At 31.1% G+C, this 19,606-nt stretch overlaps 2 protein-coding genes across 2 annotated transcripts; both read left to right on the top strand.

The window, feature by feature from the left end:
• Nucleotides 1-3,349: 3,349 nt before the first annotated feature.
• Nucleotides 3,350-4,839, top strand: LOC107020083 (heavy metal-associated isoprenylated plant protein 23-like). Its single transcript, XM_015220410.2, has 2 exons — nt 3,350-3,516; nt 4,433-4,839. Exons 1-2 carry the CDS (start codon nt 3,357-3,359, stop codon nt 4,735-4,737), a joined length of 465 nt encoding a protein of 154 aa, XP_015075896.1. The 5' UTR covers nt 3,350-3,356; the 3' UTR covers nt 4,738-4,839.
• Nucleotides 4,840-13,051: 8,212 nt separating this feature from the next.
• LOC107020020 (agamous-like MADS-box protein AGL104) lies at nt 13,052-18,983 on the top strand. The gene is made up of 12 exons (XM_015220366.2): nt 13,052-13,592; nt 13,833-13,886; nt 14,049-14,067; nt 14,511-14,569; nt 14,659-14,698; nt 14,797-14,858; nt 15,320-15,419; nt 15,513-15,560; nt 15,790-15,944; nt 16,488-16,644; nt 17,283-17,414; nt 18,469-18,983. The coding sequence occupies exons 1-12, from the start codon at nt 13,408-13,410 to the stop codon at nt 18,625-18,627; spliced, it is 1,170 nt and encodes a 389-aa protein (XP_015075852.2). The 5' UTR covers nt 13,052-13,407; the 3' UTR covers nt 18,628-18,983.
• The last annotated feature ends 623 nt before the right edge of the window (nt 18,984-19,606 follow it).

Below are 19,606 nucleotides of genomic sequence, written 5' to 3' on the forward strand. Positions count from 1 at the left end.
TATATATATATATATATATATATATATATTTATATAATTTTTTTTAAAAGTTTCGCAAGATTTATAAAACTAATTAACTTAAATAATTTGAAAAACTCACGAAACTCGACAATTAATTTATACCAACGTGGGTCAAAAATTGGGTGTCAACATCCATTTGATTTTATTTAATCAATAAAAATACCTTGTGCTAAGGTTCATATAATTTAATGATACTTTACATAAACATACAATAATTTAGTAAAAAAATTAAACAAAAATAGAGAAATAGAAAGAAAAAAAAAATATATATATATATATTTACATTTCACCTTGCTATGTTTTCGAGAGTCCAAATTACTACTCTTTATTTTTCACCAAAGTCACCAGGGTAAATTTTCTTACCCTTACTATTTTTACCATCCACGGTTAATTTTTTTATCACATCACCTTCATTTTTACTACTTCGATCATTTTCTTCGTCCCTTCTTTTTGACTTCTCGTTAATACATTTTTGTTGTACGTCAAGATGGGCATAATTTGCTCCCATGGATGCCATAATTTGAAATATTGCTAAGTATTTGAAATATGTGTTTGCTTAATTTCTTGATGGTTTGAGAAAACTATAAACGAAAGAGGGAATTTATAGAGGAAATTCCTATTTTTTATTTTGTTTTGGTGGATGGTGGCCCTTTGACTATAATTATAATATAATTTTAGTGTAAATAATGTCAACATTATTAGCTTTCCCTAAAAGTAGAAATAAATAATTAGCACTTGAAATATGAAATTTGAATTTTTTTTTTTTTTGGTTTTCGGCTCGTGTTCGATATCCATTTTGGTGTCCAACTAAATTTGAATTCACGCTGGAAAGTATCACATTAGAGGTAAAGCGCTTCTTATATAACAAAAACGACTTCGTACCTGAAATTTGAATTTTAAGAATAAGATATGTTATGAATCTGTTATAACAAGTAATTAGATTTTAAAAAAATTGTATAGTTACTTATTTTCATGGATTAAAAGTCATTGATAAGGGTAAAAATTAATTTTTTATATGACTTAATCCATTATATTAACTATTAAGTGGAGGTTACACTAACATTAATGGATAATTAATTAAACTTATCGTATGATTAGCTATCTAGCCGTCTTAACCATTATAATTAGCAAATGATTATACCACAGGGATTATGATAATAATTAAGGGAATGAATAATCCATATATTAAGTTGGACAATAAATGACTTAGCTACCAACCTTGTCTAAACTTTAACAGAATAATGCTAAATAACGGTGTATTGTTTCTATCAATCTATTTTATAATTTTTTAGAATTTATCTATACGTTAATACTTTTTTTTAAAAAAAAATTATGTTAATATAGAAATTATGGTTATACAAGTTAATATTGTAATCATTGAAACTCTATAATATTGACTATTTTATTTTCAATATAAGTACAAAAAACAAAAACTATTTATTAATCTATAGGTCCAACCAGGAACATCTCCATGTGATCAGTTTATGCTATAAATATTTAGGCATGGTTATTTTAAAATGATGAAATTTTTCATTGTATTTGTTTTCAATATAGATATATCGTAAATGATTTATTTCTATAAATTTTGGGGGTTTTAACCACACTTAAAAGGATTTTTAGAAAATAATGATTTTATAAGAAAATATCAGACCATGATACAAAACTTTATAAATTATACATTACATAAAAAAATATCATTAGCGGTTATTAATTATTAATTAATTTTTATTAAATATGTATTTTTAGCGGCAATTAATATTTTTTTGTATATGATCCTAAAGCCTTTAGCGACATTGATTCTAATGACACTTAACTAATGTCAGTAAAGACTTTAGTAATCTTTATCAATATCAATATTTAATGTCGCTAAAAAGTTTTCTTATAGTGATAGTAATATTAAATGTCAGTTTAATTATGCGTTATTTAAAAATTTGAGAAATATATGAGCAAATATCATATATTTGCAAGACAGCTGGTTCTTGTTTGTATTATTTTGCAACAAACATGACATTAGATTTAAGGAAATGTTGTAATAATATCCTAAAAATAGAAGATTCAAAGTTTAAAAATAATGTAAGGTGTTCTTTTTACTAAAAATAAATAAAGTAAAATAATAGCAAATGCCAAAAAGCATTCTCAGAACCTGTTTGCCCAAATGATTGAGAGGCCAACATTATTACTACTATTATTTGTGAAAAATTGAAATGTTTGATCCATTAGTAAAATCATTTTTAAATATCTTTCACAATAAATATTCAAAATAATCCTAATATCTAGTAAAAATGCATCAATTTACGTTTAAAAATATTTTTGAAATTAAATTTGTCATACACTTAGTAAAAATACTCTATTTTTTTAAAAAAAATATTTTTTTTAAAATCAGTAATTTTTAACCGCTCGATAAAAAATAATAATTTAGTAACAATTATTTTACACGTGTTCAATAATGCAGACCTCGAAACGTCGAAGCTACTCTTTCAATAATTGGTGGTTTGCCTATTTAATCATAGAGTTTAAGAATTAGGCCCACTCTTGTTGCAAGACATTTGTAAAAAAAATTTTAAAATATTAGGTCTCGAGCGTAACTCATATTTTAAAAAATTAATTAAAATGTGTACAAGTTGACATATTTAGTTTGATTTTGATACTGTGTAAATAAAAATTTTAGATTTAATTCGTACCTCAAAAATAACTAAAATAAATACATTATTCATTTTTTATAAAAAGATAAAAAATTATAATCATTTCACCAACGTGAAATATTCTATTTCATTAAATAAACACTCTTTTTAGCTATTAAAAGATTGAAAAGAGAGGTAATTAGCTCGCTTGACTTCGATAAATGATGTGATTGTCCAGACATTTATTTTTCATTTTCACTAATTAATTTTCTTTTCTTGATGTTAAATTTTATTAATTTGAGGAATTATTTAAAAATTGCAGGGAAAGAACACTACAAAAAATAAAAAAAATAAAACACATAAATTCTACAATTTCAATTTCTAGTTCTACAAAACGGTGTTCCATTCTATCTAGAGAAGAATTAATTCAAATCTTGAACAAGTGTGAGGGTATTATATTATGTAAAAAACACAATTTTTAATGAACTTGATTCAATAAAAAAAATTATAATTTTTTTCTATTTTTTAATTATATTTTGATTGCATGAATGACATGAGCTATAAAATTTTGTTTTTTTTTTGGTTTGGGGTGGGGGTGGGGGGTGGGGGGGGGGCTTCCCTTTTTACCCCTTGTTTGGAAAAAAAAATGTCTATATAAGAAGTAAACAAGATACTATCATATAGGAATCAAAGTAAAGTAGGAAAAAAGAAAATATGGGTCTTGGAGAAACTTTGGAGTATATTTATGATATGATGAAAATTAGTCATAAATCCAATAATAAGAAGAGGCAATTTCATACAGTAGAGCTCAAAGTAAGAATGGATTGTGATGGCTGTGAGCTTAAAGTCAAGAAAACTTTGTCATCATTAAGTGGTAAGAAATTAATTAAACACTATATGTTATATACTAATTGGTTATAAGGTTTTTATTAATTTAGTTAGTTAGTTATTTATTAATACACGTAATATAATTTTTTATAGAAGGAAATTCGATTGGAGCTCTTTTTAGTTTCACACTTTCATTATGCCATTAGCGTGATATCAGAGTTTGAATTTCTCTCTCATTCAAACAACTGTATTATGAGTTTAAGTTATATGCATGGTGGTATAAAAATATATACATAATATGATCATTACTTATAAGGTGATTAAATGTGATCTACAAGCATTTTATGTGACACAACACAAATAGTGAGTTCAAATTTTTAATAATTTTTAAATATTTTAAATTGTCGGTTATTGTGATTTACAGTACATTTTAAGCAGTTAGTACATACACGAATTTGATTTAACAAAATTTGAATTTTCTGTGTAATTCACATCTAGAATTAAAGAGCTTGACCCTTATACCTACTCTGAATAGTAGTGTCATATAAGTAAAAAGAGTACATTTCTCCTGTCTTAATATGTATGATATAGTTTGATTAAATACGAAGTTCAGAAATATAGAAAAACCTTGTAATGTTCTAAAACTAATTCCTTAAAAAAGTACATCGTCTTTATAGACTTTTTGTTTAATAAGCTAGACTCAATGCGAGCAAATTAAAATCTTAGTAGCGTCATTAAATAATTAAAAAATAAAAAAGTGTGTTATTTTTTTTAATGAACTAAAATACCTCTCGTTCTAATTCAATGTCCCCTGAATAGTAAGGTAAAGTCGCATCACACAACTCACTAACTTTATCTTTTTGAAGCAAAGCATATCATATAAATTGAGACAGTCGACATAAAAAATAATTTGTAACGTTTAGTAAAAATGTTAACTAATTAACTTGTTTAAATAATTATAGGTGTAAAATCAGTGGAGATAAATATGAAACAACAAAAGGTGACAGTAATAGGATATGTGGAAGCAAACAAAGTGTTAAAGAAGGCAAAATCAACAGGGAAGAAGGCTGAGATTTGGCCTTATGTGCCTTACAATTTAGTGGCTCAACCCTATGCTGTTGCTTCTTATGACAAGAAGGCTCCTCCTGGCTATGTTAGAAGGGTGGATCACAACATGACAACAACAGGAACAATTTCAAGATTTGAAGATCATGATTATGTTACAATGTTTAGCGATGACAATCCTAATGCTTGCTTTATCATGTAATTAGTTAAACAACGATAATCGAGGGCCAAATACATAAACAGATCCCTAAACTTATTGAGTTTTTTCCCTCGGGTATCTTAACTACGTCATTTTTCTATTGAATCATTGAACCACCCATAATTTGTTCCTTTAAAACATTGTTGGTTGATTTTGAGGCTTTTCTATTATAAATGCCTTCAATTATGTTCGAATTGTAATAATTTTGATTGAAGGAATGAAGACAAACCATGTTAGTCTCATTTGTTTTCTAATGTGTTCAAATGACTTAAGCAAAATAGAATTATTCTCGAACATTTTCACTATCAATTGGACTAATGAGTTGTGGAACAACATATGTATCCTCTATCAATACCCCCATATAAATCTGGTTCCACATCAGACAACGGTGTTTGTTTAAATGGAATAAATTATGGGGATTCAATGATTCAATAGAAAAATGATGTAGTTGACATATCCGAGGGAAAAAAATCCAACACGTTTAAAAATCTGCTTATATATTTAGTCATAATCGAGTAATATGTGTAGGGGGAGGCACAAAACAACACAAGTAGGATACAACACCTACAAGGATCGACTTCAAGACAATCAACCAAATATACTTCACCAATTTACCAAAAGAAATTCACCACTATATTAACCAAGCTCAAATCAGCAACACATCAATTGAATCACAAGCAAATATGAATTATAAATACGCAAGTGACACACAAGATTTATACGTGGAAAACCCCTTCGGTATGAAGGATAAAAACCACGGGACTTGTAGGAGTCCACCCTTCTTCTTCTCTTATTATGCAAATTGAGGGTAAAAACACCCAACTCAGTCTACAAGGATGTCACAGCCCACCAACAACAACATACATAAGAGCCAACACAAAAGAGAAGAGAAATTGGGAAATATCACCAAGAAAAACGCAGGTTACGCCAGCAGCAATAACAGACGATCAAGAACTCCGATTGACGATCTGAACGGTCAAGATGTAGTGCTATGTGTTGTGAACCAGCTGTGAAAATTTCAGAACGATCCAACGGTCGGATCTCCGGAAAACTGAAATTTTGTCAAGGCTGTCCAGAAAGTCTGCACTCCAACCCTCTCTCAAAAATCTGTTTTTTTTTTTTTATCTCCTCTCTCTCTCTTTCTCTCTCTGCACGTCCAAAACAAAACCCCAGCCCCTTAACATCAGCTGCCAAAGACTTCTAGAAGGAGTCAACAAGGCCCAAAATATATGGGCCACCCATCAATGGGCTGGACCCTTAACAATCTCCCCCTCCAGCCCAGTTCGGGGAGACCAAACATAAAAGGTCATCAAGAAGACATACCTGCAAGCTTGGAACAAAATTCAAGCTTGCTTCGAGGGACCACCTTTGTCAACATATCAGCACCATTCTTGTTGGTGTGAATCTTCTTCAACTTCATTAGTTGCTCTTCAATGACAACACGCAACCAATGATATCTCACATCAATATGCTTTGTGCGAGCATGGTACATGCTGTTTTTGCTCAAGTCCATAGCACTTTGACTATCACAAAACACAACATACTCGCTTTGCTTCAAACCTAACTCTTGAAGGAAACGCTTTAACCAAAGCATTTCTTTGCTTGCTTCCACTGCTGCTATATATTCTGCCTCGGTTGTAGACAACGCTACACACTTCTGTAGCTTGGATTGCCATGAAATGGCTCCCCCTGCAAATTTGAACAAGTAACCCGAGGTAGACTTCCGGTTATCAAGATCTCCAGCCATGTCAGCATCCGTAAATCCCTCAAGAATAGGCTCACCACCTCCAAAACACAAACTCAGATTTGATGTGCCTCGCAAATATCTTAAGATCCACTTTACAGCTTCCCAATGAACCTTGCTCGGATTTGCCAAGTATCTGCTAACCAATCCAACAGCATGTGCTATATCCGGTCTTGTACACACCATGGCATACATCAATGAACCAACAGCAGAGGAGTAAGGAATATGAGACATACTTTCCTTTTCTTTATCGGTTGTAGGACAACAACGCTTGCTCAACTTGAAATGGGCTGCAAGTGGTGTATTAACTGGCTTGGCATTCTTCATATTGAACCTTTCAAGCACTCGTTCAATATACTTTTCTTGTGACAACCAAAGCTTACCAGCTTTTCTATCACGAGCAATTTCCATACCAAGAATTTGCTTCGCAGGACCCAAATCTTTCATATCAAAGGACTTTGACAAATCCTCTTTCAACCTGCAAATCATCTCAACATCTTGTCCCACAATCAACATATCATCAACATACAAGCAAAGGATAATGAAGTTACCTTCAGAGAATTTTCTAAAATACACACAAGGATCTGCAGTAGTCCGCTTGTACTCATTACTATTCATGAAGGAATCAAACTTGTGATACCATTGCCTTGGTGCTTGCTTGAGTCCATAGAGACTCTTTTTCAACTTGCAGACAAAATTCTCTTTTCCCTTAACTTCAAATCCTTCCGGCTGCTCCATGTAAATCTCCTCATGCAAATCACCATGTAAGAAAGCAGTTTTAACATCAAGTTGTTCAAGTTCAAGATTCAAACAGGCAGCTAGTCCCAAAATCATACGAATGGAAGTCATCTTCACCACCGGTGCAAAAATCTCATCGAAGTCGATGCCCTTTTTCTGATGGCATCCCTTCACCACTAATCTTGCCTTCCGCTTCACTAGCTTGTTGTCAACTTTCTTGTTCTTAAACAACCACCTGTTCTTCAAGACTTTCTTCCCTTTTGGAGGCTTCACCAAGTCATAGGTTTCATTCTTCTTCAAAGAATCCATCTCCTCTTGCATAGCCTTGAGCCAATGGTCTTTGTCTGAATGTGACAAGACCTCTTGAAGGCTTTCAGGCTCCCCCTCATCAGTGATTAGGATGTATTCTGAACTTGGATAAAGTCTTGAAGGTTGACGAACTCTGGTCGATTTTCTAAGTGTTGGCTCTTCTACCTGTGGGCTGGATTTCTCCCCCTGATTAGAAGACTCTCCATGTTGAACATCTACAGCTTCATCATCAGGTTGTGGTACAACAACATCAGGTTGTACCTCTTCAATATGGTCATGTTCATGAGCAATTTCATGACCATCCTCTGGAGCATCACCTGTTAATTGATCATCTGAAGCAGAAACATGAGGCATGGGCATATCAATAACATCATGAGAGAAATTAGAATAATAAGTCTTATCAGCACCCAAGAGATGAAAACCCATCTCGTGCTCATAAAAGACAACATCTCTACTTCTCACAACTTTTTGCTTTGCTGGATCATAAAGTCTGTAACCAAACTCTTCATCACCATATCCAACAAACACACAAGGAGAAGTCTTGAAATCAAGCTTCAATCTATGTTCCTTCGGCACATGCATAAAAGCCTTGCATCCAAACACCCTCAAGTGAGAATAAGAGGGGTCTTTCCCAAACCAAACTCTCTCGGGAATATCAAACTCCAAAGGAACTGATGGTGCTCTATTTATCAAATATACAGCAGTTCCAACTGTTTCACCCCAAAATGACTTAGGAAGATTGGACATTCTAAGCATGCATCTCACTTTCTCAATAATGGTTCTGTTCATCCTCTCGGCAACGCCATTGTGTTGTGGGGTACCCGGTTCTGTTCTCTCATGTCGAATGCCATATCTTGAGCAATATGCTTTAAACTCATTTGAAGTGTATTCACCTCCATTATCAGTTCGAAGACGCTTCAGTTTGCAATCTGTCTCCCTTTCAACCATTGCATGAAACTTCTGGAAGATACCGAACACCTCACTTTTGTGCTTCATCATATAAACCCAAGTTCTCCGAGTAGCATCATCAATAAAAGTAACAAAGTATTTGTTACCACCAAGTGATTCCACCTCTATGGGACCACACACATCAGAGTAAACCAACTCTAACTTCACTTTCTTTCTTGTAGATGTCCTCGGAAAAGAAACTCTGTGTTGCTTTCCTGCTAAACAATGATCACAAGGGTCAAGTGAAATAGTAACATCAGCAGGAATAAGAGACTTACCGGCCAACAGCTTTATACCCTTCTCACTAACATGCCCCAATCTTCGGTGCCATAAGTTAGGAGAAGTTTTCTCCTCAATAGCATTCAACTCACCACTACACACTTTCAAATGTGTCTTATACAATGTGCAACAAAGCTTGCCACGAGCAACAGTCAAGGAACCCTTAGACAATTTCCATTTACCCTCACCAAAAGTGTGCTTGTAACCGTCTTCATCAAGTACGTTAGCAGACAATAAATTGAGGCGTAAATCTGGAATGTGGCGAACATCTCTCAACGTCAAATAGCACCCAACATTGGTTTGGACTCGAATATCTCCAATGCCAACAATACTTGCTGAGCTCTGGTTCCCCATCTTCACACTACCAAAATCTCCAGCTCGGTAGTCAATAAAGTACTCCTTATTAGGAACACAATGATAGGAAGCTCCTGTATCAATAAGCCATTCAGTGTCAGAACTATCAACATGACAACACTCTCCAATAGCACATATCAAAGAAACACGATCATCAGAACTAGAAGTTGTAGCAGCTGTATTCTTGTCATCACCCTCTTTATGATGGTCATTTTTCTTATTTTGCTGGTCTCTTTTCAACTTGTAGCAAAACTTTTGAATGTGGCCAGGCTTGCTACAATAGTGGCATATCGTAGGTTCTCTCCCATCCTTGGACTTTGACCTATACTTTGACTTGCCACGCCCTTTGGGACCTCTACTCTTGCTTCTTCCTCTATTCTCTACCACAAGTGCCTGCGAAATATCAACACCCATCTCCTTTCTTCTAAGCTCTTCATTGAACATGCTCTCTTTGATGACATCCAATGAAAGCGTACCATCTGGAGCTGAGTTGCTGATGGACACAACCAAAGTTTCCCAACTGTCTGGCAAAGAACTCAAGAGGAATAAAGCCTGCAACTCATCATCAAGGACAATTTTCATAACAGTCAACTTGTTAATAATATCTTGAAAGTCGCTAAGATGCTCAGAAACAGACTTCCCTGGCTTCAACTTGAGATTAACAAGCCTCTTAATCAACGAGGCCTTGTTATGAGCGGTCTTCCTCTCATAAAGACCCTCCAATTTTCTCCATAGCTCAAGCGGCTCAGTCTCCTGGGATACATGATTGAATATGCTAATATCAATCCACTGTCTGATTGTCCCCAAGGTCTTTCTCTTCAGCTTTTCCCATTCTTTATCTGTCATCTTCTCTGGCTTAGTGGGCTGGTCATCTTTCTTTGTTTTATCCACATCAATTGGATCAAACAAATCCTTGCAATATAGCAAATCTTCCATCATCGGACGCCAAATGGAATAATTGGTTGATGTCAGTTTAACCATAGAGTTATTTCCATGCTCCATGTCTATGGTTTAACACTCAGCTCTGATACCAAATGTAGGGGGAGGCACAAAACAACACAAGTAGGATACAACACCTACAAGGATCGACTTCAAGACAATCAACCAAATATACTTCACCAATTTACCAAAAGAAATTCACCACTATATTAACCAAGCTCAAATCAGCAACACATCAATTGAATCACAAGCAAATATGAATTATAAATACGCAAGTGACACACAAGATTTATACGTGGAAAACCCCTTCGGTATGAAGGATAAAAACCACGGGACTTGAAGGAGTCCACCCTTCTTCTTCTCTTATTATGCAAATTGAGGGTAAAAACACCCAAATCAGTCTACAAGGATGTCACAGCCCACCAACAACAACATACATAAGAGCCAACACAAAAGAGAAGAGAAATTGGGAAATATCATCAAAAAAAACGCAGGTTACGCCAGCTGCAATAACAGACGATCAAGAACTCCGATTGACGATCTGAACGGTCAAGAAGTAGTGCTATGTGTTGTGAACCAGCTGTGAAAATTTCAGAACGATCCAACGGTCGGATCTCTTGCAAGCTGAAATTTTGTCTCGCTGTCCAGAAAAAACCAGCAACTCTTCTCTCAAACCCTCTCTCTCAAAATCTGTTTTTTTCTATCTCCTCTCTCTCTCTTTCTCTCTCTACACGTCCAAAACAAAACCCCAGCCACTTAACATCAGCTGCCAAAGACTTCTAGAAGGAGTCAACAAGGCCCAAAATATATGGGCCACCCATCAATGGGCTGGACCCTTAACAATATGTCTATGTCAGTTTGCATGCAGTATAAAATTTTGCAAGGGGGAGTATTATAAGTATATGATGTTCGAGTCATTTTGTATGAGTGTTATTAGTACTAGCTTATAGTGTTCGTGTTAGTATGCACTACAAAATTTTGTAAGGGTACTCATGTTAGTGTATAATGTTTGTATCACTTTGAATGGAGTCAGGCACTATAAAATTGTGTCAAGAGTATTATTAATTACTATATAGTGTTTGTATCATTTTGTATACAATAACAAACTATAAAATTATACAGGGGTACATTGTATAACTAGTGCTTTATCGAAGTTTCGTATCCATTTGCACGCAGCCGAGCACGATAAAATTATGTAAACAATATTAATTATACATGATGTCCGCATCAATTTGCACGTAGTCGGGCACTGCAAAATTTTGTAAGGGATGGTATATATGTATCTCGAATCCCCCCCCCCCTCCAAGGTTAGGTACATGGTACCATGGTGCTACTACTGTTTCCATTTTAATTTATTTTACTATTACATAAAATGAAATGAAGGGAGTAAACAAAAATGAATTATAAAGAAAAGGAGAAACTACAACTATAATTAGACATAGTTTACTAATATATATATTATTATTACTTGTATTTTCAAAATATTGCGTATCTTACTGCTAAATAAAAGTTTCCTATTATATATTAATGAATACATCTAGATAAATGTATTTTTGCTACCATCATTAATCTAGGGAAAGGGGCGAGCGAGATGGAAGGGAGACAATCAAGATTTGTTATGTATCTCATTTACATGCGAATTACAGATACACGTATATGTATGTATCTCCTGCGATTCTCATGTATCTGGTATCATTTAGAGAGTGGCGAGCGAGATGGGAGGAAAATCAACAAAATTTATTATGTATTTCAGCAGATATATATGAAACTACTTAAATACAATGTATCTAGAATAATTTATACCTAATTTTGATCTTATATATTTTGAGATACATATATCTAAACTTATTGAATTTATCAAAATTTAGCAAAATTCATAATATTATAAACTAATGTGTATCTATGTAATTCTCGAAGAAAAACGATGTGCCTTTTAGTCCAATAAAGTGAAACGTTGGGATATATACCTTGTAGTAATAAATTAATTACAAGTATTTGTCCCAATAATTTTCCCACGAAATGACATCTGATAGATAATGTATAAAGGACCAATAATTTTACCCTATGGTCTTTCAATTAATAACCATTATTGATTGAACTTTTTTATTTTTATTTTTGTTGACAATCAAGCTATAATTTTCAACTGTCCCTAGCTAGCTGAGAAGAAAATAGTACCACAATGGTTCATCCTCTTGTTGAGTCACATGATTTGGGGTTGAGATTATTTGCTCCTTATATGAACATGTTTTTGAAATTGAGTTAGACGCAAAATTCATTTTTTATTAAAATAAAGTCAATTAATTTGCAATTTATCTAATATTTGACCACAATGCTAGAGTAGCTAATTTATAAGTTTTGGATCATAATGTTTTTCCTTACAAGATTTTTGATATATAATGTGTACATGTTAAATGAATATTTAACATATGTCTAATCTGAACCAACGTTATTAAATTATGTCGAATTTGTCGCTATTATTATAATTTCAACACAGTTGTCCCGCCGTCTTATATTGTACATGCTCCAATGTCTAATTCTTAGCATGCAAGACCCAGGGGGTCGGGGGTGGGAGTCCTACATTTAATTTGCTGAGACTTAAATTATTTGTCTTATTATATGATCTTGGATAATATTAAATTAAAAATGAAATTCATTTTTTATGATCATAGATTTAGAGTCAACCCATTCTCAACTCGATCCCAATTGTTGATAAATAACTTTAGTATTGAAAAAATCATGAATTTGATCCTAGGTCTCTTACATGAGAGACACAATTGATATACATTTTGTACCAAAAATGTATGTCACACATTAAATCCAAAATTACCCTTAAAAACATATAAAAATTCAAAGTAAATTTTATTGTATCATCATTCAAGTATCAACCCTAACTTCTCCCTTTCTTTTAGGACAAAATCAATAATTCCAACCACTAATTAAATTTCTCAAAATTTCTCCCTCTCCTTTTCCTTATTCAAAAACCATTAGAAACAATATTTTCATTACCCTAAAAACACACACAAATGTAAAATCTCATCAAAGTTCATTTTCTCTATCCCTAAAATCCTCCTTGATATTTTTCTTTATATTCCATTGATCATATACATATATACATATATATTAAAGAGTGGATTCCCTGATGTTACATTTTTAATGGGATGAAATTGATTGTTTCTAGCAACAACATGAACGCGAAATACGTTCAAATTATGTTGCTAGATCATATCAATACGAAAAAAATGAAACTTTCATTTTTTTAATTGATTGTATATTATTACATTCATATATATATATATTGTGTATATATGTATATATATCTTTCTAAATTATAGAAAGATTTTTTTTTTTATAAAAAAAAAAACATGGGAAGAAGTAAATTGCCATTGTTGAAGATTGAGAGTTTGACCAATAGACAAGTCACTTTTAGCAAGAGAAGAAATGGAATTCTCAAAAAAGTTTATGAATTATCTGTTTTATGTGATGTAGATGTTGGTATTATAATGTTCTCTCCTTCTGGTCGTCTCACACATTATTCGCGTAAAAAAAGGTAATGATTTATATTTTTAAAAGATCTGACACAGATAATATAAACGAAAAAATAAATATATTGTTCGAATTTGATTGTAATAATGATATGACTAGTACATTAATAAGTCTTAATTAAGGCCCAAAAAAAAAAGAATCATTCAATTTATAATTTTGATGAAAAAATTAGAATAATAAAAATTAAAGTCATTCAATTTTCCTCAAGAGGGAGTAATAAAATTAATAAATTTTAATAATGCAGAATTGAAGATATTCTTTCTGAGCTCATTAGTCTCCCAGATAGTGAAAGAGGATTGTAAGTTTTCTTTTATTATTTATTTTTCTCTTCTTAGTTTTTATTATGTTTTTTTTCCCTTTTTTATTTCTTTTTCTAATTAAAGTTTATTTTATATATATATTATGTATTTATTGTAATTAGCTAAAATATCTAACACATAATTTCTTTTGTTAAATGCAGCTACATCAACAATAAAGAGGTGAGTTTCACTTGACTTATTATGTTCTCTCAATTATTCGTAAATTTTGATTTTAATTCTTGTGATATATGATTTACCAAATTTAATTTTTAGTTAATCTAAATGTAATGTTTTTGGTTTGTTTATATAGGAAGTATGTTATATTTTAACTATTCTTAAAAAGTATATTGCCCTCAAACGTGAAATAACAACACACATTTAACATAATACATGAGTAATCGATAATTATACAGTGAAATAATTAATAACTCTGAAAATATATTTATGAATATTTATAAAGGGATCAAAAGTGTAAATTTTAAGTAATCGAAGATTAAATTAACCGGATATCATAAAGAAAAAAATTAAAATTTACATAATCGAGGGACCATAAATATTATTACCCTAAAAATAAGATTTATTTTTTTTAAAAAATAATTTTCATTAATCCACTCTTTATGCAGTCTGTACTTTGGAACTTAAGGAAGATTGAAATTGAAGATAAATTTTGCGATATTGAAAGGTTAGTTTTCTTTAATTAATTTAATTTTATTTTTTTAAGATATTTTTTTCATGTATTATTTATCATAATTCTTTTTTTTAATTAATTAGGATTAATCCTGCATACGTCAACGCAAATGACACAACAAAGGTACTTAATTAATTCTTTTTCCCTGTTTTAGTTTTCATTTTATTTTTACATTATCAAACTTAAGATTAATTGTTTTCTCTTTATTTTTATTTTTTTAGAAAATTCAAGATGAAATCAATGGCTTGCATTGTAAACTCGATGAGGCTGAGGGATTATTAAGGTAATTAAAATTTATCTTAAGAATTCATTACATACGTACAAATCATTAATTTAGACCCAGTAACTTAAAAATATTCAAATTTATCTTAAAAATTCATTAAATACGTACAAATCATTAATTTAGACCTAGTAACTTAAAAATGACTAAAATTCTAAGCTCATAAACTTTAAATTCAGACTCCACCTTTATTTGAGGTATGTAAACGTAGTAATTTCATGTTACGTTAATTCGAATTTGTTTTACTCTATCTGTTCAATTGAGATCTTATTATGCAATTGCATTCTCTGGTTTAATTATTGTATTTGTTTTTGTTCTAATTTATTAAAATTAATTTAATTTGATTGGTTCTTTATCCCTAATTTTGGTATAGCAATTATATTTCGATTTAATCCTTTTTTTTTAATTTTATAATATGATATTTTGAATATTATTCTTTTCTCACATTTTGACTTTATTTAAAGAATATTTGAACCAGATACACAAAGAATTACATCACTCCATGAGCTTGATTTATGTGAAAAACGTCTTCAAGTTGCATTAAATCAAGTTAGACAAAGAATGGTATGATGTGTACTTGTTCTTTTGTGACCAAATAATAATAATAAGTATTATTTTTTCATTTTTTAAAAATGTTTTTTTTTTTTTTTTTTGTAGGAACAACTCTCTAGCAATGATACATCAAGTTATGAAGATAATATGGCGGTATGAATTTTTTAAAAATCAAATAGAGAAAAACAAAGTTTCGTTTTAAATAAAATATAAGTTGTTGAATCTCTTTCAAGCAATTTGACATAAGAAAAACCTCTAGTATTTTGACATAGACATGTCAAAAGGATTTTCAAATCACCTCTTATGAATTTTATCGATCCTAAATATATATCGTGATTTCGCAAACTAATTATTTCGTTTTTATTTTGGTGGTTTATCATAGCAAATAAATGAACTTCTTCAACACATAGACAACACACAAGTTCATGAGAAACCTCCTTATGACTTATGGTTAGAGCTTGAAGATTATAATCATGAGAACAACAATATTAATAGTCCTCTCTATACTGCCTCAGAAACATCTTCAATTTCTCAAAGGTATGGACCTTAATTTTCCCCATCATTTTATAGGGTTAGTTATATTATATATTTCTTATACTATGTTTCAGTTTCGAAAACACCACAAATTATTAGTTTTGTCTCTGAATTATTAAATGCCTTAAAAATAATCTTCTATTACTTGACTAACTAAAGTTAGATACATCATCGATCTGACATGACATAGCAAGTTATCTCAAATTCTTGTAGAAATACGAGACACTTAATAAAATGTCGAGAGAAGTGTTGAAAATATACTTAAATTTGACAAGAATTCAGGGTTGTATATGTTTCGCTCATGTTGTAAGATCAGGGTGCATTTAAGACTGTCAATAATTTGAAAAATGAAACTAATAATTCACGCCAAATTTAGAAGTGTTTTCAATTCTCCTTAATAAAATCAAATATTCAACACCCTCTTATACTATTTTACATTCATTATGAGGTGTATTAGAAACTGAATCATATTATAGGAGTGTTTATTGTAATTAACTCTTTAGTATATATGTTTGAATAATTAATTAGTTGTTAACTTGTATGTAGTTCTATGAACCTTCCATCCTCAACTACTTATGATACAATGTCCCAAACAAGTCTAAGTGGTGAGACTTATCAAAATAATAACAACTTTAAGCAATTACAACATTCAACAAGGACCTTACCAAATCTCACTTTACAAACTTCATTCAAATTTGCCAAGGTGAGCTCTTTCAACAATATATTTCATTTCTTTTTGTTTATTTATTTTTAGGATAAAATTACACTGCATTTTGTCTATCAAAATAATAGCTTGTAAATATATTTATTTTATATTCATGTATGATCATGATATACATAAAATATCTATTCTTGATCCAAAATAGTGGTTTTTATTATGTATATTTTGCTAGTAAATATAGGTATTTTGACTGACCAACCAAATATGTAATAGTGGAACTAATCGAAAAAAATGTAATTTGAAACGTCAAGCTGAGGAGTTCAAAATTGAAAATATATTTGCTGGGATTAGAATTAGAAACCTCAAGGGGAATACTGAATCCCCGAATTAAAAAACTATATATCTACATAAAAAGTAAAAAATAAATTATCTTATTTATATAGGTGTAATTTTTTATCAAAGAAATTCAGCTGAACTCCCCCCCCCCCAACCCCCCAACCCACTCCACTGTGTACTATCAACCCGAGCCCAAAGAAGTAAAACAACATATTAAAACGAAGAACTATGACCACCTCGATTTTTCTAGAAACTATTTAACTGTAAACTTCTGATTTTACCCTTAATAAGATAAAACTTGTTTTATTGATATAAGTAATGTGACTTGTTGTTTGTTATGGCAGCCTGAAATGTCCCAAACAAGTATTGAAGGAAGTTTTAGTTGCCTAACTGATGAAAATTTGAAGAAATCAATATGTTCAAATAGGGTCTTCCCAGCTATCACTCCATTACAAACTTCATTCTCTTTTGCCAAGGTAATTTTCATATTTTCTTTTCTTTTATGATTTTTTTTAACAACAATGTTTATTGATAATAATAATAAAAAAGAGTGTTCCAAAATATAGTTATCCAACATGTTAACTATATCTATTTTGATTAATTGAATCGGATTTTATGTTATGTTATATAAATTGAAACAGAATGGATGATAAGCTTATTTATTTTTCCTTTTTCTTTAATCATGCATAATCAAAATCAGTGAATTCTATCGAACTCGTAGTGTGTATTATAGATCCACACATGCATGCATTGACTAGTCATGTGAATGAAAAACATTCCCTTTCACGTTAGATAGGCAGCGATAAAATTAAGATTTTAAATTAAGAAATTAAAATATAAAAAAAGTAAACATACGAATAGAGAAAAGGAATTCAACATCTATCTACTCTACGTACATAGAATTGATTTTAATTTTATATTTCGGTCTTCGCTTTTAGGGGCGGGAGTGCTTGGTCACTTGGGTTCATATATATTCCTAGATCAATACAGTTGTGTCAGTCTTGATCTAACATTTTGTTATGAGTTGGTTGGACAAAGATGAATTTTAGGTTAGGTAGATTTGAATTCTCGTGGCACAACATGACTCTCTATCGACCCATATGGTCTATTCTATCCTTATTGATTTCATTCTATTGAAACATAATGCAAATAAACTCTTTCTTATTTTATATTTCTTTGGTTTGGAAGTTCTAGAATTTTGGCTATTGATTTCTATTACAAAAAAATTCCTCCTAATACCCTAATATTGTGTCATTTCATTGAAACAAGTTTCACTAAGAATTTTTAGAGCTTGTGTTCATTATTAGTCTAGAATATTGTGCAACTATCCAGGGGTATATATTTCCTACCCTTAACTAAAAGTCACAAAAATAAAAACAATCTTGATAAGAAGTGCTTCCCTTTGAAGTAGATTATCATGTCGTAAAATTTAAACTAGTCGATCAAGCTAGTGAATTCTGAATATATATATCGAACATGTATTTTATGATAGAGATAAGTAAAATATTTTCTTGTTTGTTATGTTTGCAGGCTGAAATGGAAACTCCAACCTCAGCATTAAGACCATTGGCACCATATCTACAGGCTGAAGCAACAACATCTTCTTGTACTAATCAAGAAGGGAACAATGAAATGTCTTGGTTTCAGCCCAAAATGAAAAAATCCAAGCAATGTCATTCAATTGACTAAATATTTAATATATGTAAAATGTACATACATATACACATACATATGGAGTTACGATAACAATACACGTATTCAGTGTAATCCCGTAAAGTGGACCTAAGAGGGTAGAGTGTACAAAGACATTATCCCTACCTTTGAGGTAGAGTGGTTGTTTCTGATAGACCCTCGACTCAAGAATATACATGCATATGGAGTTGTGCCAACAACCAAAAAAATACATATATATGGAGTTGGAAATTTCAAAATATATGAATGTTCAATACTAAATTCATGTTTTGTTGTTACAAGAGATTGGTAAATGCAATTGTTGTAATAGTGTCTTAACATTAATGTAACTAGCTAGTATAAGTTGCATCGAATTATTAAGATATGTTTGACTTTGACATCACATGTATAAAAAATAAAATAAATATTAGATTTTAACTCAAAGTAAAAAAACATACATACATTAATAGAGAAATTTAATCAATTAAAATGAATTAAAATAAATATATTAAATTTAAAAAAATGTCTTCACGGATTATACCTAAATTTTATGCAAGCTTCATGCTATTGACAAAGTATTTTTAGAGAAAAGACATAAAGACACCATCGAAGTTGTCCCATATTTGCATAAAGACACCAAAACTTTTGAAGAGTCCTATCACCCCACTAAACAACTATATATCGTTGTAAATTGGTCATTTTTACCCATTAACTCATCTGGGTTGTTTACACGCACGTTAGGCGCGTCATGGTCCATTTATTTACCAGTTTAAAACAGCCACATGTCATTTTCTTTCTTTAATATTAATTATTTAATCAATTTTTGTATCTTCCCCGATTTAAACTCAAAAATAGCCTTTGGTAGCCCTAAAATTTTGATTTCCATGGCAAGAACAATATTGGTGCTCTCTTTTTGATGACTTCATCATCTTCCTCAAGAAAATAAGGTAGGAATTCGTCTTTTCTCTTTTAATTTCCAGTAGAAACGTTAATTTGA

The sequence above is a fragment of the Solanum pennellii genome, chromosome 5 (genome assembly GCF_001406875.1).
Source record: "Solanum pennellii chromosome 5, SPENNV200".
Taxonomy (NCBI): domain Eukaryota; kingdom Viridiplantae; phylum Streptophyta; class Magnoliopsida; order Solanales; family Solanaceae; genus Solanum; species Solanum pennellii.